General features: G+C 37.0%; 1 protein-coding gene across 5 annotated transcripts in view; it reads right to left on the bottom strand.

Annotated features, from left to right (window-relative positions):
• Nucleotides 1–8188: 8188 nt before the first annotated feature.
• PTEN (phosphatase and tensin homolog) overlaps nucleotides 8189–24379 on the bottom strand; it is a 93733-nt gene continuing 77542 nt past the window's right edge. For all 5 annotated transcript variants that reach the window (XM_019814225.3, XM_045039874.1, XM_019814226.3 and 2 more), the window contains 4 exons: nucleotides 22332–22473; nucleotides 17339–17505; nucleotides 14382–14606; nucleotides 8189–11699 (listed from right to left, as the gene is read on the bottom strand). In XM_019814225.3, the coding sequence (XP_019669784.1) occupies nucleotides 11514–11699; nucleotides 14382–14606; nucleotides 17339–17505; nucleotides 22332–22473 (720 nt within the window). In that variant the 3' untranslated portion in view covers nucleotides 8189–11513. The remainder of the gene's footprint in view (nucleotides 11700–14381; nucleotides 14607–17338; nucleotides 17506–22331; nucleotides 22474–24379) is intronic.

Below are 24379 nucleotides of genomic sequence, written 5' to 3'. Positions count from 1 at the left end.
TTGGGGCTCCCTGCTTTTACAGTCAGATACATTTTGCTTTTCAAAGCCTCATCCACCTTTAAGACTTTAAAGGCATCATTAAAGTTGGACACTTACTAATTTACTTTCAAGTTTGCTGACTCTTTCATTTCCATTTTTCTATTGCCCATCTAGTCGTTTTTAAGTTCAGATATTGTATCTTTTGCTATAGAATTTCCATGTGATTCTTTTTTACAATTTCTCTGCTGAGAACTTCTATCTTTCCGTTCAAGTGTGTTTATCTTCCATCTCATGGGCCATAATTATAACAGTTGCTTTTATGTCTGATAATTCTAACATCTGGTTTATCTCAAGGCTGGTATCTCTTGATTGACTTTTTCCTTGGAAATTGGTCACATTATCCTGGTCTTCCTACTTAAGCAATTTTGGATACTGGGCTGTGTCAACTCTGGGTCTTCCTAAAATTGTCTGAGAAATATTTTGTTTGTTTAAGCAGGCAATCAACCCACTTAGGCTCAGATTGCAAATCCTGTGTCACTTTCTACGAACAGTAGTTTTGATCTCATTTTCATTTCTTGTCGACTTTGCCAGAGTTCCTTGGGTCTGTCTTGTGCACACCAGCTCAGGAGTGAGCCCAGGACACGTGGAAAGTCATACACACAGTGAGAGAGGGTCCGCCTTTCCAGCTCTCCCCTCTTTAGGATTTTCCCATTCCCCCCACTCCATGCTCTTTGGCCAACAGGAGAGGCTTCTCCTGGCTCTTTGGACTGGCAGCTGGATTTCTTGCATAGAAAATCCACAGTAAACCTCCACTGCTGTGCATCTCCATAAGTGGGGCTGACCCCTGGCGCAAACCTGTAAGAGAAAAGAGAAAGAAAAAGAAAAAGGGAAGGGAAGCATCCTCACAGAGGCTGCTTTTCCAAGTTCTGAGTCTCCTTCACAATCCGTCTGAGTTCTTAGGTATTTGCTTTTTTGTGTGTGGTCCAGAAATGTTTAGTTGCTGTTCACAGAAGAAATGGGCTTGAGAGGAATCAGAAGCTTCCCCACCTACTTCTCCAAGTTTTGTCTTCCACGCCTCTCCATGTCCCTCTCCCTGTTCTAGCTTTTCTCTTCTTACAGCTTCCTCAACGGCCAGGTTTGTTCCCACAACAAGCCACTCTGCTTGCTTTGCCCTCTGCGTAAACTGTTTCCCAGTCTGAAATCTAAATGACCTGCTCTGACTCCACACCACCATAATTCCAACTAGATACCAGGCATGCGGCATATACAGATGCACCTGATAGATGGCTAGATGGCCTGCTTAACGGGAACCAATTGCTTTAAACAACAGTGTATTTGAAGTTCAGTTGAAAATAAGGTACAAGTTCATTCAACAGATTTAAGACCAAAACAGCAAACTTTGCTCTCATTCTGAGTCTTGATACAAACATATGGGCCAACACCTTACCATCTTACCTCCCAAGAACTTTGCAAGATTGAGTTGTTTCTCTGTCATGGCGCGAACAGCGGTTAAGTATTTCTCTTCTTTGTTCATCTTGCAGGACTTAAAACCTTGTACTCAAATTTGCTTTTCTTCTGTCAGTAACAAAGGATACAGGCATGACTCCATTACGATCGGTTGTTCACGCTTTTGTTTTTGGTTTGCTTTGTGAATTTGATTTTAGTTAAGAGGTGGTATCATAGTATGGTAAAAATTTGAACCTGGGTTCAAAGTCAGTTCCCTACTTACTAGCTGTGAGGCCTGGGCAGCTTGAACACTTTCAGTTTTTGTGCACAAGTTGGGATGAAACCACACACCTTGAAGGGTGGGTAAGGCATAGGAAACGTCTACTACAGTGTTGGGCACAAGAGACGGGCACCAAGTATTTTCCTACAAGTCCTCCAGTACTAAGAGTTAGCATGAGCTCCCCCCCAGGGCTCTTTTCTTCCCTTTTCCTCCCTTTCTTACCTCAGCTTCCTTTCTCTCTGCTCTGCTATTTTGGTCTCTAGGTAGGTGACTTATCACAGAACTCCTATGAATTTTAGACATGCATCTCCAGGTTATCTGAGAGAGCTGTGTTGAACTTTCTTGAGGAAGATTCAAGTGGCTTGAGATTTTCAAGTACCTCCTCGCAGGGATTTTACCTCAGTTGATCATGTTTATAGTGGTATTTTTGTTTTAACATTATTGGATTTTTTTGTTGTTGTTAATGGAAACAATGGCCTCAGTCTTCTCCAAGGACAACTCAACACATGAAATGGTGCCTGCTGAGTCTGGCAAACGGGAAATTTAATTTATGCCTACTCTTTTACCAAAGACTAAGAGTTATTTCCCCTTTCAAACATTCATTTGATGTACAGTACTAATAATTCTGAGAAGCCCATGCATTATTCATATGAATTGTGATGGCTATACGCAGTAAATAAGGATTAGCTAATTAATGACTTAAAGAACACTTACAGTTCCCTTGTTGAAGATAACCATGTAAAATGTTGAGCTGCCCTGCCAATGATATCTTCATGAAAATATTGAATAAAATGAAATAGTTTGCTAATTTTCACATCCACCCGTAAAACTTATATACATTGGTCTTCCTTACAGATAAGGATTGGAAAATTAGGAGATCTGTAATTTCAAAAACATGATTATAATTGAAAAGGGAAGCATAAACATGACTCTCATCTGTTATTTTTCCTAACTTACAGGTCACGATGTATCTCAGTATCAGTTGCTTGGACTACTTGAGCTCAGTTTCAATACATAAAAAGCATCGTCATACTTAGGGTATTTTTATAGACTATATTTTTGATAAGCTTCGTAATCTCTACAGGTCACATTTAATGGAGTATTATTAAATAGAAAAGCATAACTAAATCTTGCCCCAAGTCTCCGGTATTTCAAGTGGAGTAAAAATATGGCTAATTCGTTGCAAATTAAGTTTGAGGCTTATTTATCATTACTATTGGAATATTCTTCCAAATTCCAATGAGGTAGGTTTAAGAGACATGCCCAGTAAATAATGTTTAATCTTTAGGCCAAGACCAAAGGATGTACACAAATATTTCTTCTAAACTTACATGACCATTTTTCTCATGTTGGGGAAACCTATTCAGCTACCTTAAGTTTTTTCTAAAGCAAAATAAAATGTAAAACAAAAACAAAAACAAAAACAAAACAACTCATCAGAGTCAGAATAGAAACGAAATGCAAAATTTCCAAAGGAAAGTGTCTTTAAAATCACTTAGAATTGTATTTTAAATTAAGAAAAGAGGAAAAGCTAATAGATTACATTTTCTTTCAAAATTTCATGCCCCAGGTGCCTACCCGGACGGAAAGAAACCGATCAACAGCAAATACCGTAAGATGATGCTCCAATAAATAAAAAGTTGCAAGTCTCTATCTTATCAAATTAACTCAATTATACTATTTGCCCGTCATCATAAATTTAAATTTTGTGGATCTTGAAATGAGGTAGGGGAAGGAAGGGTTTCCTCCTTTGTGAAAAAAGTTTCTTTTACTATTTAGATATTGGTGTTTTTCAAAAAACTTTTGCTCGTGAGTTAAGAATTAAAGCATATAGCACTAGGCCATAAATTTCACCCCTTTTGTTTCTGAAGTAACTCAAAATTTATAGCTTGTTTCCCATTGATAAATCATAAATGGCATTTCCTTTCAGCTTTACAGAAATGTTTAAGGCCGTAAATTCTACTGAAAAGCGGTCATCAAGTATTTTTGAGACATATACAGATTTCACAAGAAAAAATTTAAAATGAACTAAACTCTGAGAATGAAGAGGAACCTATATTGTTTATATGGATTTTGCCAAACCAGTTTAGAAAACAGAATGATTTAGATTATTTTGGGTGTCATTCTCAAAAGTTACCCCTAGATAGATATACCAATAATGATCTTATAAAAACCCAGGAACTAATATAGAGTTGTAGGTGAGAATAAAATTTTATAAAGGATAATGGGGTGCATCTTGCTGTTTGATAGGATGGGAAAAAATTCTAATGCCACGGTTTCAGGGCTCTGTTGAGTCCTCACCTTCCCAGTGAGGGCTTTTCCAGACTGTCCTGTCACCACTGCAATCTCATCACTTCTGCAAACCCGAACCCACCCGCCGCTCCACAATCCCCCGGCCAGCCACCCGCATTGCCTTATAACTGGCCGAGTGCTCGCTGTTTATCACCTAGTATCCCTCGCTGGGATGTAAACCTCATGGGAACGGGGATCTGCCGTTTGCCCATTGGTCTCAGGTATCTAAAACAGTGCCTGGCAGGTGATCCATAACGACTGACCTGCAATTTAGTTTCTTTATTGCACCATGTTGTTGGTTTTAAGACATTGCCCTTTGTCTGGCTTAATTTTAAATCCCCCTTCCCCGCTTCCTTCTCTGACCCTTCCAAAGCATGTCAGAATATAATTAATTACGCTATGGCAACAAGTCGTCCCAGAATCTCGGTCTAACTTAGTATCGGTTTCTTGCTCATGCTAATGTCTAACACGTTTGATTTGAACAAGTTCTGCTCCGTAAAGTCACTCAAGACCCAGGCTGACAGAGCTGCACCATCTGAAATGTGTCCAGTCCCTGGTCACTGCCAGAGGGGAAGAAAGGAACCCAAGGAGTGTGCGAGGAACTTAATTTGTGATGCCTTTCCTCAGAAGTGTCACCTCACTTTCACCGTCTGTTCATTGGAACTGACTAGTTACCATGGCCCCAGCCAAGCTCAAGGGGGTCGAAGTCGAGGGGAGCATATGAGAGGCTTGGTGGTCATTACTGTATCACATGTAACTCCTATTTCACAGCACGGATCACATTTTATTTTAATAAAACATTATTTCCTCTCCTGGCGTGGAAACTCCTGAGGGCAAAAGAGGGTATGTCTGTTTTGATCACTAATATTTTCCAAACATCTTATAAAAGGAAGGGACTTGATAAATACTTGTTGAATAAAAAATTTAAAACCAAATATTCAAAATAATTAACTTTTTTAATTTTTTAAAGAAAAAAATACTCTCCATAGGAAAGCATTTGTTTTTATGTCCATCAGTAGCCAAATGGAACTTGATATAAACATTTCCAATACACCAACTTTGGTTCAACGCACAAGTTTGAAAATAACTCAATGCACACATCAGATGCTACTAACAAGTTCATTAATATCCAAGATTCATTCCTGTATGTCAAAGGTCATCCAAGGTAAACATTATTTTCATTACAATGAACTGTGAGATTCCAGTGAGAACGGTTTGCCTCAATCAAAGGATTTAGTCTCTGAACTTGGGAGTCTAGCATTCAAAAATTTAATTCACCCACCCACCCATCCACACTCGCATTTATAAACTTCCCATTAGGGCAATTTAATGACAGGAGAAAGTAAAAACTGAAAGGGCATTTGTAACCACTGGGTATCATTTGGACGACTGGATAGGGTGGGCAGAAAATACTAAAGGTGCACATAAATTAACGCCAATAAATGACAGGCTTCAGAAAGCCACACCTAAACATTTCCAGAATTTCACTAAACAGTTGACAACCTGAAACAGTAGAGCCGTGACTACAAGCCTTGCTCCATTCCAAACAAAACCTCTAACCATTTCAAGAACAGAGGAGAATCCACAGGCAACAAGACAGACATTATCTTTAATTAAAAATATATATATATAAATCCTTAACACTTCATTTAAAAATATGTGGCTGTATTTTAAAATCTGGTAACGCTCAAAGCTGGCAGCTGACCTCACTCATATATGTAAAAATGTTCTTGAAATATCAATATGTTGGTTTATACGTTACGTACTGCCCTGCAGCTAAATCTTTCTCACCAAAATTCTCAAATGACTATCAAAAAAAGAGCCGCATGTTCTAAGCCCCCAGGACACTAAAGACGGTAAGTTCCAGAACTAAAGGTGAACCATTCATGAAATACTATTTCTGAGATGCTGGGAACCACACTAGCACAGAGACTTAAAGACAATTGACAGACAAGCGGTAGCTTTTTCTTTTTTTTTTTTTTTTTTGCAGGTGTTAAACTAACTCACTGTACATTGAACTGTTTGGGAACTATAAAAACTGAAAAGCTCATCCTCTTTTCCAACCTAGGAGGGAAATTGAAAGGTAACAGCGAAGTGAACTACTCATATAGTGTCTCACATATTCCGCTTAACTATTTAACACATAATTCCAAAATGCAAATATTTAAAATGGCTTTTGAGGAGATGTATCTGCAATGTTAAGCTTGTCTATGCTAAATAAGTGTAACTATTTTATTTACCTAGACATGTATCATCCTGATGCCAACAGTATCTAAACATTCATAATTAAGCAACCGACTTGGAAAGGGCTCTCAGTAACTGCATATAATCTGCATCTGTAGCATTAGAAAGAATCAATTCACTGCTCATTTTCCGATGTAACTGAATACTGTAAGTCTACGTCAGAAATACTAACCTTATGGGCTTTGAGAGTATGCACAGTACAAATTTTATTATTGAAGAAAATATATATATGAATATGCAGGAAAAAATGTATAGTCACTGAAGAATCAATAATGGCCATGTCTCCACACGGGGGAACTAGGAGTGATTATTTTATTGTTGTTGCTATGGAAAAGTATTCTCAAAATAGCGAACTTAAGAACCAAAGGGTATTTATTACCACCAATGAAATTATCTGCCCTTTCCTGTCTTCTTCACATTACAAGCTTTTAAAGCCTGGGCCAACCAACGTGACTTTACCAAGTCTAGCTACCTACATTCTAATACATTTGTAAGGAGGAAGCCCTCTTGAAGGATGGAAAAATAGCAAGATCATGGTCATAAAGGAACAGACTTGCTCCAAAATTAACAACAACAACAACAACAACAACAACAACAAAGTGGAGAAGCAACTTAATCATTAGGCTTCCTACAGCAATCTACTTCTATAGAAAAACCAGCCCCTAACATTTCATCTTTCAAAGTTTAAAATACTGTCCTTACACCAGTTTAGACTGATTATACTGTTCCATTCACAAACCTCTCTCTCTGTGCTAGTCAACGGCACTCCGAATCAAAACTTCTACTTGCGTCGTTTAAGACTAAGTCTTAGATGTCTGGCTAGTTTGTCTGGCAGGAATAAAAGAACAAAAAGAGTTGGGACGTTAGCAGCAAATTCATCAGATTTAAGGGTTTGATTTTTTGTCTGCCTTTAGAAGCCTGCATGTTAAACACTGGTGATTTTTTAATTCTCAATGGAAATGGTGATGGCATTCACTTAACCAAACTAGCTCAAACTACACTGTAGTGAAAACATGCAATAAAAACAAAATTGCCATTAAATTCCTATTTTTCAGACATCACCAAGATCTTCTTATAAAACGCAGTCATTTAAAACCCCAGTATAGTTTTCGTCCATGCTTAATAGACCTAAAAGTAAAAAATAAACCTGTGTGCACACCCACACTTTTCATAGTTTAGATGATACATTATTCACGTTCATTTTTTTAAAAAGTCACGTGAGAAAATGTAAACTTGAAATCACATTAAATTCCGCTGTTACCTAAGTGGTCTGCTTTATTTTCAAAACATTGGTGCAAGCTACACTTTCACTTATTGTCTTGCTATGCTTTGTTGAAAGGATATGCCTTTGTCTTTAAACTCCGAAGAACATTAGAAATAACCAGATTAATTCAAGTACACAAAGTCTTCCAGGCTACTCTGGAATATCAACTTGTAAATGGCACAAGTCACAATGAGTAGATGAAGCTTCCCATATGTTGCCGGCAGTCTCTACAGAATCACAAAGAATGGAAAAGTCACAAAGCTGAAATCTGAAATCCATTTGGGGAAACTATCTTCAGACATCTGGCTTAGTAGAAAAAAAAAAAAAAGAAGGGAAGAGAAGAGAGAGAAAAGAAAAGAAAAGAAAAAGAAAAAGGGGGGGAAAAAGGCAGAACTTTTCAAGAATCCTGAACTTTTTCAGGATTAGAATGCTACTTAATGTGCTTGAAAGAATTTATGAAGTGCTAAGGCCCTAAAAAAAGTGCCTCTCTTAAACATGAGTAGACGGATACTCTACTCCCAAGCTGACAAAGTCCCATGTTTTTATAACTGCAGGCTTTGCAGGACAGCAAGGAAAAAGAAAACTTACAGAAAACTTAATCACATTTGGCTGCCCATCATTTAAAATTTCAATAAATTTGAGCGATTTAAGTTACACTCTCATTTAATAAAACACCCACACAATGACAAGAATGAGACTTTAATCAGTTTTAAGTGGAGTTTATAACACTAAGAGATAAAGGGTTGTTAACAAACACAATAACAAATGGACATCTGATTGGTATGAGGCATTATCCTGTACACATCGTATTTTTTTGTGTATCCTCAGTGCATAGCATTTACACACAGAGCCACTGCTGCACAGCACAAGAGTATCTGAAGAGGCTGAATCAGAGTGAGGCTGTTTAACAGACTGAAATTTTTTAGTATATATAATCGATATGAAAACAGATTGAACTTCTGAACTGGCAGGGTAGAAGGCAGCTGGGCCAGACACTGCAGTTCGAGCCCTCCGGTGCACAGTTCCACCCCTCCGTCCGCATGCACGACACATTGACAGTATTTAAAGGTAAACGAGGCACTTTGTGGCAACCACAGCCATCGTTATGAACATATTGCACAAATTTTCTAGAACTAAACATGTAACTTGTACCCTACTTTTACTTTTTAAAGCTGAAACATCTGATGCTGCCGGTAAACTCCACTTAAGTTTATAACCTGTGCCACAGCAAAGAATGGTGATGCTATTTCTTCAACTACGCCTTAATAATTATGGCAAAAAAAAAATGTTCAAGAGGAGCTACAGAGGACTTGTGATGGTACAGGGCCCAATTGTAAGCTTTCTTAAAAGTGATGCCTTCAAGTAACTTCAGACATGTAAGCGGCTGCACATCCAAAGAGTCTAAGTAAGAAAACATTCCAGAAACTCAAAGAGATTACCTACAGAATGCATTTCAGGCTAATTATGAATACTGTCATAAATAAAGTTTTAATTAGGACTCAAAAACCTTTCAGTCATAGCAATTCTTGTCAAATTCTATGGGGATGGTAACTGAAATAAAGGGGAGTAGTATGTATAATATATATTTATATATATAATATATATATATATAATGCCATTTTTCCATTTCCAATGACTACACCATAAAATGTAAGCAAGGCTTCTCAAAAACATTGAAACATTCAAAATCAAAACCCTCATTCAGACCTTCACATTCCAAAGGAAAGATAATAACAGTGCAAAAGCCCATTATAACGTCATTATTTATGACCTGGCCCTCCGTGTTACATATTGGAACAACACAAGTTATGTTTTAATATATACTGTGCCCAAAAGTGTAACAAATAACAGTATTAATAACTATCATCAAAACATGAATAGTTGATTTTCATTTTAGTCAACAATTTTCAGCTTTTACGAAAGAAAAGGTGGCATATAAATTTCAATGCTGAGATCTTAGCAACAGTTGTCTCTAACTTTACCAATTTAACTGGTGAGCAATCAGTTCTCTGTATATCAATGTTTCAATACAAATGTGTAAATCCTAAGAGCTTTGTTAAAAATTTAAAAATTTTTTATTTGTTGAATGAAACTGATGAGGTATGGAAAACATGTCAACATTATATATACCAAGAATATTTTTGATGAAGTTCTGCCTAATCTGTTCACCATCAAACTCTAAAAATGCTGCTCTAATAGGTCCTAATGCAATCTGTATTTGTAAATTAACTAGGGTCAGACCACAGCTAGTGAACAATTTCAGCACCAAGAAGTTATTGAAAATGAGATTTTACACCATTAAGAAATCAATTGGCTGGATATTTCAATGTTTCAAGGTCAGGGTAGAATTTGAAAGACACCAAATTTCGGGGGCGGGGGGACTTCTTTTTAATAACATCTTCACATTAGCTTTACAATAGTAGTTGTATTCTGCTTAAAATCATATGCAGTCTGGGCATATCAAATATATGATATTTAAGAAGTGAAATTGAAGCCCTAGTCCTAACTCTAGCACTATGAAGAAACGATTCAACACTGCACATTAAAAAAAAAAAAAAAAATCTATTCTTTCAATAAAAATCGATAAAAGCATTATGTGGGACAATTTCTACTGAAGAAGTAAATGCCTTATTATTTGTGCAGTGTTGAAAATTTACTGCAACTCTAATTTCCTTTTTAACACAAATAATGTCCTTTTAAATATAAACATTATATGTATTCAGTATTCAAGTAAAATTCCCTAACAGTTAATGACATTTAAAAAATGTGCAAAACTGCAAAACTCATTGTAATAGAATGTGTAAGGTCAAAAGGGTGGGACGGCTGACAGCTATCGGATTGAATAAGTGCATCATAAATCTTTAAAGAAAAAAAACGCTTACTGTAGAATCTCAAATTGAAATTTCCTGTGCAGCATTACAAAATATTTTATATTCAATGAGAAAAAAAGCAGCTTGCAGGCAGCACATGAAGCATCCACAGCAGGTATATGATTGAAAACTAATAACGTAAGTGTATGCAGTCGACTGATGTAGGTACTAATAGCATCTGACTTTTCGCACTGGCCTTGATTACACAGGAGATGGAGCGGTCACTACAAGTGAGAAAACATATTTAATAAGTCATTGTCAATTTTTAAAATGTTTCAAGCCCATTCTGTGTTGATAGCCTCCACATTTATATGGTTAAGTCATTGTTGCTGTGTTTCTTATCTATGACCACATTATTTTTATATCCCTTCATTTGTGGATTCTTAACAAGTTGTGGAAGGTTCATTCCTGTACCCCAATACAGATTCACTCCCTCTAGCTGCCTTTTCTAGCACCAATATGCTTAAAAAAAAAAAAAAATGCACAAAACAACAAGCAGTGACAGCGGCCAATTCCTCAAACGTCCAGATTAATAACTGTAGCATGCTAAAGAAAGGTGCGTGGAAATAGCTGGAGACGGCATACGGTCCAGAGTCCAGCGTGAAACCCATCCCTTTCTGAGCACTCCCTCCATCCCCGACCCGAACACATGCATGAGAATGTAGCGGAACCCTCGAGAAACTCCTCTTAGCCAACTGCAAACTTCTCTGTTGCCACAAGTGCAGAGGGGTAGGATGTGAACCTGTATGTCACAAAACTCTTTAGCCACTTCAGTTGGTGACAGAACACAAAATGAGAAATTCCTACGTATACACATCAGTCTGTCTCCACTTTTTATAAAACTGGAATAAAATGGGAAAGTGCCATCTTTATTTATCCTAATTGAATTTTAAATGTCCTTTTGACACAAAAAGGTATATACATGACACAGCTACACAACCTTTTTTCAACTGGACAACAAGTGTCAAAACCCTGTGGATGTATAGGGTAAAACAAGATTGGTCAGGAAAAGAGAATTGTTCCTATTAACTGGTAATCTGACACAATGTCCTATTGCCATTAAAAAAAAAAGGTCCAATTTCAGTTTATTCAAGTTTGTTTTCATGGTGTTTTATCCCTCTTGATAAAAAAAAAAAATTCAGACTTTTGTAATTTGTGTATGCTGATCTTCATCAAAAGGTTCATTCTCTGGATCAGAGTCAGTGGTGTCAGAATATCTATAATGATCAGGTTCATTGTCACTAACATCTGGTGTTACAGAAGTTGAACTGCTAGCCTCTGGATTTGATGGCTCCTCTACTGTTTTTGTGAAGTACAGCTTCACCTGGAGAAAAAAGAGAAGGTTTAAATGGAAAAATCCATAAATCTGACTAATCTTAAAAAATAGAGATCTTTACTAAGTAATTTAACAGATTTGTTTTTAAAAGCGCTACGACAAATATGATCTTTAAAAGGCAGCTGCCTTTTAAATGACCCTCTTCTTCAGATTCCCTCTATGTTCTTTCTTACAATACACTAAAAAGTTATACTGGAATGTTAAAACACTAGTCTTTAATAAGCATAAGCTGCAAGCACGGACTAAATAATTCTACAAAAGAAACGCACTGAGCCCGAAGTTCATCAAGTTCACAAAATGTATTTTCAATCTCGAAATTCAACGTACAAAGAGCTGAGTTCCGAAAGAACATTTCACTTACTACCTGTCTGAACCTCAATATGTTTTCTGATACAAATGATACTGAACAAATACAAATGCCATATCATAAAAATACTGATCAACAATGATGTATAGGATCCCATCAGCCCTAAAAACCTCCCATGAGGAGAGAACATCACACAGTGATCAGAACAGTGGACCAAGGGCCTTTTTACAGGCACAGCCGAGTTAACTGTCAAACAAGTCAACAAAGGCAGGTATTTCTGTTTTAAAGGCGAGGAAGCTAAGGCCCAGAAAGTTCAGGCAACTTGCTGAAGGCCACATATCTAGTAGGTGGTGGATGCGAGGCTTCGGGGAGATCTGGCAGGAAGCCCCTCGCTCATTCTCTTAAATCGGCAGCCCCTCCCCCATGGTGCAACAGTCTTCATCAATTCTTCTCTTCCACCCAAAATCCGTTCCATCAGTAACTCCTTTCAGTTCCACCTCCAAAATACCATCCGTCCCCACCCTGACAGCTTTTCATTGTGTCCCACAGCCACCACACTAGTCCAAGCAAGCACCGTCTCCACTGGATTAAGCCACAGCAACAGCTTCTCAACTCACCTCACAGCTCCGTTCTTGCCTCCTCTCCCTACTCTCCTCTCCAGTCTACATTTTGAAGGAGGGGACAGAATGAACTTTTAAAGACAAAATTCAGATGACATCCATCCTGTGCTGAAAACACACCAACGTCTTCACACGCAGACTCATGTGCTTTAGTCAAAATGACTCCTCCACTGCTCCTCAAAACTACCCAAATTATTCCTGTCTCAGGACTTTTGTAACTGTCTCTGTCCTTCTCTCTTTCCCTAGATATTTATATAGCTCACTCGTTTCATTTAAGGCCCTGATTAAATGTCACCTGCTTGTAGAGGACTTCTCTTAACTATCCACCTAAAAACACACACCAAATGATCTCCGCTTTATTTGTTCACAAGCACTTACCGTATTATGGTACTTGTTTACTGATAACTGAAATACTTTCTATACGTAATCGCAAATACATATTCTTGTGATATTAAAACAGAAAACAATAAAACTAGAGGACGTCACACTGTAAAAGCTAGTAATTAAGGAAAATACAGTGCTAGGTAAAAGACCATCATCAATGGAAACCCATGAATTCTAAAAGACACTTATAGACACTTAAATATAAGATCTAAAGCCACTTAAAAATGGATTTATTTTCACTTAAACATGTAGCCCCTTTATTTTTATTATTACTAGCAATATTCTTATACTTACAAGCTATAGTTAGGCTTGTTGTATACTACAAAAATGGAATGAGGCAAAACAAGGAAGAGAGAATTTTTTAAAAGAGAAAGGAGAAGGGTACGATGAAATAAAGGGGGGGGGGAGGATCAAGTAGAATAAGAAATAAGAAAGGAGAAAAAAAAGGGCAAACTAACCACTTGGAAATATTTATAGATCAGCTTTTCATAGAAAATTCTTATCTATAGACAGGAGCAGAAATACACACACACATCACATATAGATAAAAGTAAATGAAGCAAATACTTCCAAAATATGAGGAAGTGGACAGAGTTTTAGAATGGGATTAACACCAGAGCATGATGAGCAAAGGCCTTCCAGGGCACGAGAGACCGAAGCTAAGGCTACAACAGGAAGGCCGAGTGCGGGAAGGGCAGGGGAAAGGCGGAGGGTCGAGAGGTACAGGGAGAAAAAAAGAACCAAAAGGACTGGAGGCAGGAGAGCTTAGCCTGTGGAAGAACTGAAGACAGCCCAGAATGGGGGACTCTCGGGGAGCAGGGGGCATATGGCTAGTGCCGATGTAGGGAGGGAGGCCTGTGCTGAATTAGGTAGGTCCTTGTAGGTCCTATCAAAAAACCACAAGGTCTTTAAAAAGGAGGAACAGGAGTGACACAATCACATCTATTTTAAGATCACTCTGTGGAGTTGAGAATATATAGGAAGGGGACAAAGGTAGGAATTGTAAGAACATTCCCTAGAAGTCATTCCCAAATGACTGAGCTCCCTTCTACTTCTTTCTTCCCCCAGTCCTACTTCACATCCTGCTTAAACTTAACTCCCTTTCCCAACCCCTGCCTCAGATTTCACCAAACAACCACACAGAAAGGGTTAAGAAAAGAAAAAAAAACATACTTTTTTTTTCTTTACTCTGTGTGCATCCTTGTTAGAAACTCAAGTTACTGATATGTAAATATTGCTTCTAAATAGTACTTAATTTAAAACTTAGTCATGCCAAGTCCTTCACCAGCTATACACCTAAAATTAGACACACACATACATAGAGCCACCCAACAATTCCTCAAAATGTTTTTGACTGACCTTAAAATTTGGAGAAAAGTATCGGTTGGCCTTGTCTTTATTTGCTTTGTCGAGATCATTTTTTGTTAAAGTGAGTACTAGATATTCCTTGTCATTATCTGCACGCTCTATACTGCAAATACTATCAATTTCTTGATCACATAGACTTCCATTTTCTACTTTTTCTGAGGTTTCCTCTGGTCCTGGTATGAAGAATGTATTTACCCAAAAGTGAAACATTTTGTCCTTAAAAAAAAAAAAAAAAAAAAGACAGATTGTAAATTTTTTTAAAGAAGAAAATATATCCCCTATATTCAACATCTGCCCCAAGAAGTCAGTAACATAAGCCATGTGTCATTTGATATTTTGAATAAAGACAAACACACAAAACTTGGCAGTCTGGGTTATCTGCCACATCTAACTCACATAAGATTATTCTTTTGTTCAAATTTTAGACCAAAAATGGAACTCCACAAGTTCCAAAATAACTTACTTCTGTTTTAAAGCCTTAAGTAAAATATCACCTTTCTTGTCTAATGTTAGCTTTAAGAAATGTTTTGAGTTCATATGTATGTATGTATTTAAAAAAAAAATTGTAAGTGGATTTAATTTCCTCTGTCTCAACAAGTTATCTACTACGAACTTAATAAACGTTCCTGAAAGGTCAGCACAACTTCTCAAGATAGCAAGGCGGGTACATTTCTACTTCTGAAGCGATACAAACAAACATTAGGTGGCTCGTGCTCCTCACACGACAGTACGAGTGTACGTTTGGAGACTTTCACAATGTGGGGGAAGGAAGACCAGCAATTCTGACTTTTTTTATGTTATAAAATGCCTATTTTTTAAAAATCGCTTCTTACTTATAATATGAGGTCTTGTTAATCAAAAAACACACCAGAAGTTCATGACTTGAAGCCTTTCCTGACCAACACACAAAATGCTCTCTCTCTCCCCCCTCCTAATTACTGGAAGTTGGCCTGTACGGATCACCTGACAGTTAATGATGCGCAGCCTCCTTGTGGCATCTCATCTCATTTAAATTGCCGGTTAAATCCTTTATTCTAATTTATCTTCAAGTTCTGTTTATTTTCCCAGAAAGATGGTAAGACCTTTAAGTATCTTACATTTAAGTGTCTTTTTATCTTTTAACAGTACCTAGCAATGTCATATATAAGTCTTTTAAAAAATATTAATTGCAATTATCTTAGCAAAGTCATTGAATTAGTAACTATATACATATTTTACTTAGAGTCAGAAGAACATAAGCTAGTAATATTTAAATCTCCACAAGTGTGGATTCTGTATAGATAACTGATTACACTACAATGGTTTTTGTTTAAATCACAGCAACATTTCTAAAAGGTAGGGGAAATCACATAAAATGGAAATAAACATAAAGTAATCCCAGATACAGATGTATTACAAATAATGATCTAATCTTAAATTCTGCATGTATTAAAGTAATGTACAGACGATAACTGAAATAAGAACTTATACACTCCTAAAGGTATAGGGAACCAGTGATGCAGGTGCCTGTTTTCAAAAGAAAATATAAAACTTTATGTGTACCAGTCTTATAACAAACAGAAGGAAAAGAAATACTTACCTTAATTTTAAAACACTTGCTAATGCTTCCTGGATTATTGAAAAATAATTTTCCAAAGTTACTGAGATATATTTAACTTTCATTTATACAGAATAGGTAGGAAATGGGTTTCTGGCAGAAAAAAACCAGCTCAACGTTTTGTAGAGCTCTGTGGATTCCCAGCTATGTGGATTCTGGATATAGGAGACTGTATTTCTTTGGATAAGTCAAAGTAGAATTTAAAATTTTTGTAATAAATGAAACTTCCTCTTATTTTTTTTTTAAAGCTAAATATCAGGAAAACCAAATCAGTCCTATTACTGAGAATGTCTAAAGACTGGCAATACATTATCTAGCATGTTCCATGAGCAGTACCAACATGCAAAGGTAGTATTTTTGTCCACTACTACCCCAAAAGTTTGCACCTTAGGCACACTCACCTTAAATGTTCACTCAGTATTGTAAGCCAAGATAGTTTAAGAATGAGCTCTCGCATTCCCTAACTTAGCTCAGTAAGACGCAAACCTCACTAACTTCCTAAACCTGCATATTTAATAACACACTGTTTTCATTCTTTATTACTTCCTTTGCATATTAACAGATCTTCTATCTAAAATTCAAAATATTCGATAAACTTGAGGAAGTTAAATATAAAATGATCTGGTCTCAGGAAACATGAACCCTAATGGGGGGGAAATGGTTTGTGTCATTACACAAGACCATGAAACACATCTTTATTTATACACAAACACTAAATCTTCTACAAACTGATGGCCCCTTGCTAATTTCTTAGTGCCTGCTCATCCTTTCCAGAAGGATTATAACTGATTTAATGGGGTATACAATCTTTAATACTTTTACAAAATTTATCTGCATAACCCAACTTAAAGAATGTTCATCTCGGGGCGCCTGGGTGGCGCAGTCGGTTAAGCGTCCGACTTCAGCCAGGTCACGATCTCGCGGTAAATTCGAACCCCGCGTCGGGCTCTGGGCTGATGGCTCAGAGCCTGGAGCCTGTTTCCGATTCTGTGTCTCCCTCTCTCTCTGCCCCTCCCCCGTTCATGCTCTTGTCTCTCTGTGTCCCAAAAATAAATAAACGTTGAAAAAAAAAAATTAAAAAAAAAAAAAAAAGAGTATGTCATAAGGACTTTCCCTTCTAATAAGACTTTTTAACATCAGAATGGCTCATCGATGCTGTAGTACGCAAAGCGTGTGCAGATTCAACAGAAAACCAATTATAATTCATGAATGTCTGTCATAAAATATATCTTATAATCTGTCCTTACAAAATGATTTCTGCTTAACCAAATATTTTAAGCGAAAGATCTAAGGTCGCCGTCCGAGGTATGGTGAGTCCGGGTATTTTTCCCACTACGAGTAAAGTGCAAACCTTTTTTAGCATCTTGTTCTGTTTGTGGAAGAACTCTACTTTGATGTCACCACACACAGGCAGCGGCTGAGGGAACTCGAAGTACATGAACTTGTCTTCCCGTCGTGTGGGTCCCGAATTGGAGGAATAGATCTTCACCTTGAGCTGGCAGACCACAAACTGAGGATCTGCGTGGTGAGATACACATTAGCATCATTTCACAGGAAATGCCTTCAAGTGCCAGACTGCCAAAAACTGTTTCAATGATTACTATTAGCAATATACACAAAACAGTAATTCTGCATCTGTAACCCTGATCTAAGACAAATCAACGGGAAAAACTAAAGTCAAAAAACATAATCAGTCCAAAAGTTTCTCTAACTTGCACCTTCAACATAAGGTTCTACTCACTGTATGAAAACCAATCTGTTTTACAAACAGTAAGTCCCAACATTAGACTTCTGGCACTGCAGTTAACATCAAATTTTAACATTAAGTTCTAAAATACCTAACATAAACTAGATTGATAATTAAAATGCTACAATAATTTCCTGGCACATTCATATTTGCTGCAGTATTTTAAAGTCTCTACCATGTAACAAAACCCACCAAGTACAAACCGCTACATGTTCACAACAGGCATGAGACGTAATCTGTAACAAAGTTATACGAAATTCCACAAACGCAAGACTGAATATTTATAAACAAAACAAAACAAAACAAAACATTAATCATGATTTATTTTACCGATAGCTCACATTTTATTTCTTAAAGGTATATAAAGCCATCATCATGAGAAACAGGAAGAAAAGGATGTGAAATGTTCGCAAAGAAATACAACAGACTCAAGCACCAATTGAAGCACAAGCCCCCTCCCTCCAAACACACTGCATTTTCATCAGCACATATTTTGGCTTTGGCCCCTGTCTGTTTCAAAATAAAGGGAAGGACTACATGGTTTAGTGAGTAACCTTAGGAAGAAGAAGTGTGTGTTGAAGGAAATATGTCCAGACAATCAAGAAGTAAAATCCTAAGCCTGCAAAGAGTACTAGAAATTTTCGTGTATGTTCCATTCACACACACACACACACACACACACACACACACACACACACAGGCATAAAATACTCAGCACCAAAAGGCATCATCCTTAAAGATGAAAAAAGAAATATCACATTGTTTATGAATGTGGCCAACAACTGAGAACAAAGCAAAAAGCTTATCCAAGCTAGATGAATTTTCTGGTTTAATAAACATGTGCTGGCCCATCTATGCAATATCAAAAGCAGTATCAGCACTCACATAATAAATAGGTTTGATAACAGCATACTGGGCTTTTCTAATATGAATTTGTGAGGCACTTATCATGAGAAAAAGGGCACTCCAAAAAAGGGAAACATTCTACCAACAATCTGTCAATAATTTTCACTCCCTTGACTAAAGGTTCAAAGTACAATGAATGAGCCATTTTACAGGATTTTACCCGATTCCGAAATTTTCTAGCTTGAAGAAGCAAACAAAAAGGTACGATTTCAAAACTGTGATAAAAATCGGCCAGGATGAAAATGCCTTGTAATCTTATTAATTCAAACTCCTAATTCAGAACCTGATAATCCTGATTTTAGGACTTCAAACTGCATATTAACTGTATAAGCCAGATTTCAAGTGAACTACAACTAAAATGTGTATCTTCAGGAACCCCAGAAGAGTCAAATCAATTCATAAGCTAATTACAATTCAGTGTTACTTAGACTTTACCCCCAAAACTAAGATAAAGAGTTTTAACAAAATTAAGTGGAAAAGATTTTCTGAAATCACTAAAGAAAATAATTTTCCCTACATTGTGAATTTCCCATTTTAGGTATCTCACACCTAATCTATCAGAAGTCCAACAAGAGTATGGTTCTGCTGACTTCTAGACACAGTTCAGATATTTTTCCTTTGATGTGACTTGTGCTCTAAAGAAATGACAAGTCAGTGCCTGGTAAACAAAAATCAGAATTAAATTTTTTTGACATGTGCATACTGATAGAGTATTGACAGAAAAATCACAGTGATCATCTTGTTAACATTTTAACCCTTTTTGATGTTAAAAGTAGAATAGCTTTTCCTTTATTTAGAAAATATTAAGACAATTCTCAAATATGAAAAAGGCCGCTAACCCCTGACAGCTTTGCAGAAAATGTTCTATTTTCACAAGTTTTCTTTTCTTCACTGACTCCTTATCTCCTCTTGAGCCCAAACCTGCAACTCCACATCTCCATCCTCACCATCCCAGCCCCTCTGGGCCTCGCCATCCCAGCCCCGTGTGACCCTTTCGTAGAAGGCTGGTTAACTTCTAGCTCTGTTTCCTGATGCTCCCCAAAGTATCAGATAGACCCATACTTTCAAGCACTCACTATCTTCATGTAAACAGCTCACCTTCACCTGATTAAGACGGGGTTAAAACCCAAAACATTCATGTCTCCAAGTCTCCGTGATACTCCTTTTTTCTTTCATACCTTCTCTGTGTATTAATCACATGGCCAGAATCAAAACTGACAAAATATCCAGATATAAGTGGCAAAGCAAAAAGTACTCAAATCCTACTGGTCGCCTTAGCAAAGCACATCTGGCTTACGGCAAGTCACACAACTGGTTTCCCTTCCCCCATTTCCCCCCATCTCGCAGTCTCCACTTCCTACAAAGCCACACTTAAAACACAGCATACGCCTCCAGAATTGTCACTGATGCCACAGTATTTATCACCTCTAGTCTGATAACCCCATTCAAGGTCCTCTTATGGTCAGCCAGCCACGCATTCCAGTCCTCTTCTATTCTCTGTGTCTGCACTCCTGCCCAGCTCACTTCCTACTGGTATGCTTCAATGCAAGCTATTTCCTATTGCCTGTAATACTCCCTTCGGTTTTAATGCCAACCTAAACTGTATGCCTTCTCCAATGTTCAATGAGAATCCGGCTTCCTCCATGAAACTATTTGACAAGCCCCAAAACTTTTATTTTTCTGAGTATACCATTTATAACTTATACATATCATCTCCCATTCAATTATGTATTGCTTTTGTTTTAATACAGCTTCATTACATAGTATTAAATCACAGTGCATAAATGGAGAACTAGAAAACTGATACAGATTAAAAAGATGTCAGTAGTCAGTAATTTTAAAAGTTTAACTGTAATACTGAGAAGAGACCAAAAAAGAAAAGGCCACCACAATGTTTAAGTGGAAGCAGGCAGAGCACAACTGACAGATTTTTGCTAGAAGAGGTGAATGTGAAAAAATTACACTAGATAATAAGACTACTGAGCTGAATGTTCTCCTCCCCTTAGCAAATGTCCCTAATCTGTAATACCTTTCTTTGGGCTCTTAAACCTGATATCTACCCTACAGGAAGAGCAGGAGTTTTTCCTTCCTTCTTCCTGCTCCTCTATGAATTTAAGTCCCTATGTCAATTACCTCTGACAGTTCAGTGCCTTGCATTTAGAAGTTTTTATCAAAACATTATTATTGTTTTGATATAGCTGACTAATATAACAATGTTATATTAGTTTCAGGTGTACAACACAGTAACGCCACAACTCTACACGTTACGCTGTGCTCACTACAGGTGTGGGTACAATCTGTCACCATGTAACACTATTTCAGTGCCACTGACTATATTCCCTATGCTGTGCCTTTTATCAGCACTTTTAAAAATTGTACTGAGATGACAAAAGCATCAGTGAGGTCTCTCAGAAGGCTATAACATGTTATATTAATAAATCTGTGGTCGTGATGAAATTATCTAGTTCTAAGAATGTAGGAAAGATAAGATGAAGGTGATTACACCTAATTGAAAAGGATAAACACAACCAAGAAATTAATTTCCTAGGTACACATTAATTTAGGGATAGAATTTTTTAATTACGTAAATATTTTCAGAAGCGAAACTTAAAGCTAAAAACTAAAATCACTAACAAATTACAGAACCTCACTGAAATATTATTAGAGGTATTCGAAGAAATAATGTAGTGGGATCTTATCTACAAACTACAAAACTGCACTCTAAATAATAAATAAATAAAACGTATTTCTTAAACGTGACAACATGGCTAATCACTGCCAAGGCAGAGCTAATATGTTTCTGATAAAATTCTGATACAGGAAAAAGCAGCAGCAGTCTGATCTTTCACAGGGTTGGATGATACTTCCTTCTATGCGTTCTCTCTTGACTCACTGCTCTGGGTCTGAGTATGAAGGCTCCTACCAGGCTGGCTGAGAACTCCAGCCAAGAATAGCAGAGAAGCAGAACAGGACTGGGGTGACTGAGGAAGGCTTACAGAGGTTAGGGTAAGCCAGAGGTCAATGTGAGGCAGACATCACCGACATTATTCTAGTTAGTATGTATCTAGGAAGTTTTCAGATCTCAAAATATCTTCATTTTATTGATAAGCAAACACAAAGAAGGTAGATGGTGTGCCCGGGGTTACACAGTACAGCAATGACAGAGCTAGAATGGGAACTTGGGTCTAAATCCAGGTTTTCTCTTAATACTCCACATACTTTGACCCAACCCTATTCTCTCAATATACTTCAGCTTTTCACCATGTCTTACCATTTTTTTTTCTTTTTATTGTCCCAGTCACTATTACTATCACCATCTAGTCTTCCTAAGTATCAAGGAATCAGCCCCTGCCCCAACACCAATAAACCAACGAATCCCACTGCCACTCTGATGGTAGATCTCTAATGGGATAGGTTTTCCAGTTATCTGATCACAATTTAGGCTGCATTTGGTAGATGCAGCAAAGAATGTTTCTTTCATAAATACAATTTTGCTTCCAAGACATTACATTTATTGGCTTTCTTAGTCCAATGTGCTAAATTGAGCTACTTCATTAGTCTGGATAGTTCAGACATATATGCCCCTGCATAAATGTTAAGTGTTGTTTCTGTCTAGATTTTTATGTAAACTTCTACATATGTTCAGAAAAGTGTTCCAATACACGGAAGGATGAGAATTTAGAGCACTTACTGCAAGTTCCGCCACTGAACATTGGAATAGTTTCAAACATCATCTTGTGAAACAACAGTGCCACTGGTCTATAATCCAGATGATTCTTTAACAGGTAGCTATAATAATAAACATAGCGCCTCTGACTGGGAATAGTTACTCCCTGGTGGACAGGAAAAAAAAGAAAGAAAAGCCACATTCAAAAGAAAAATTCCATTATAGTTATTTCACTAAATTGTTATGGTTACATGGGTTGTGCCCACTGAAGAACATACACACATTAAAAATTTGACCTTAAATGATTAATATTTAAATCCACCCCAACAACACAGTAAATCAGAGCAACATCGGTACAAAGGAAAATACGAGAAGAACTTTTCTCCCTTAAAATCTAGTTATCACAATACCCTCATTTATTCAACGGTCACAGCAATTCCCCGGCCCAGGAACCCGATAAGCAAAGGCCACTGCAGCTGTGTCTTTACACACAGGGCCTCCCGTAAAAATGTATGGACTTTCATTAAACCCACAATTCCTCAAAAGCTTGGTTATTTTTCAGGCAAAAGTATATCAGAATCAGCAGCGTCCATGAAGGTACAGAGCCTTTAAGAGACAGAAACAGTAGCAGCAAAAAGTGATGGCCACAGACCCCAACGAATCCAGGAACATGGGGCTGGCATAAACGGAGACAAGAGTTCCACAAGAGAGGTTCCTCAAGATGTCCCCAAGCTGCACGTATCTCTTTGCGGAAGAAACCAGGGATAGACATAGTGTTTGAGAAAACTTAAGTATTACAAATGCTAAAAAGATATTTAATTCATGTGCTATTAAAAAAAAAACCACGTATCTAAAGAAAAAATCTAATGTGCGCAGCCATGCATTTATTAGTGATGCAGAATAAATGAGGTATTAGGGTACTTTTTTAAGGTTTCTTTTCCTATTACATGTGTGACTTCAGAAAAATCTTAAGCATTTTAACTTAGAAATAAAAGGCAAACAGTAACATTAAGCTGTCTGACAGTTAAAAGTGACTTGCAAAAAACTTAAAAGTATATTCAAGAGAAAAAAGAATGAGCAGTATTTTTAAGTTGTTATCTAAATTTCCTAATGTGTTAAGAACTCTGGACACAAATGCTTTCGATAAAGTACGTTTATGAGTTTAAAGACAGATACACAGACTAGCAGGTAAACAGGTATTCACTGTAGTATTCTCAGTAATTTTTAAAAGTTAGCATAAGTTCATTACAATTAAAAAATACATAAAATGTCAAAAATGGATAAAAGCCATTTCAAATCAGGACAAACGATTTAAGATTTTGGCTCCAGTGCAAAGACCATACAATCAGAAGACTTGGATTGAAAGCTGACAGTCAAAATACAAACTCTGATTTGTTTCCTTGGAAAAATGAAGACAGTTAATAAACGGCCTATCTTCTTCACAGGATTCTCACGAGGATTAAACACTACATGCAGTTACACAAAAGCATGCTAAACTGACAAAACGTTATGCAAATCCTAATTAGTGGTTTTAGAAATTCTATCTATATTTAAAGTACAATTTTAGAAGAAATGGAATTTTAGTCCTGTGTACAGTATTTTCTTAAAGAAATAGCGGTGAAATAGTATTACTGTGAAAAGCTGCTATAAAAATTAATGTTAAAATCATTGTTAAAGTTTACGAAGTGTTTAAACTTAAAATGGTTTATCACATTATTTAATGCTACTTTGGCAAACAACACACTTTACCAAGATAAAACACAGAATTGCAAAGCAGGTTGGGGGAAAATAGCAGACGGAAGACGGCTGGGCAGGAAGGAACCTTTTTTGAACCATGTGAATTTATGATCTAGTCTATAAATTAGATTTAAATCTACAAAATTCAATCAATGGAAGTCCATAAGAAGACCAAGTTGTCAAATTATTTGTTGGGGTTTAGTGGAATGACAGATGACCTCTTCCTCTTTATCTTCTTGGTATAAGTTTGTATGAATAATTTAAAGGCTTTCAAAGCTTTAATTTTTCTCAAGTAGCAAGTGATCGGTAGCATATCTATAATGCAGCTGTTTACA

This window comes from Felis catus, chromosome D2 (genome assembly GCF_018350175.1).
Source record: "Felis catus isolate Fca126 chromosome D2, F.catus_Fca126_mat1.0, whole genome shotgun sequence".
Classification (NCBI taxonomy): Eukaryota; Metazoa; Chordata; class Mammalia; order Carnivora; family Felidae; genus Felis; species Felis catus.
This window is presented reverse-complemented; position numbering and strand designations above follow the sequence as displayed.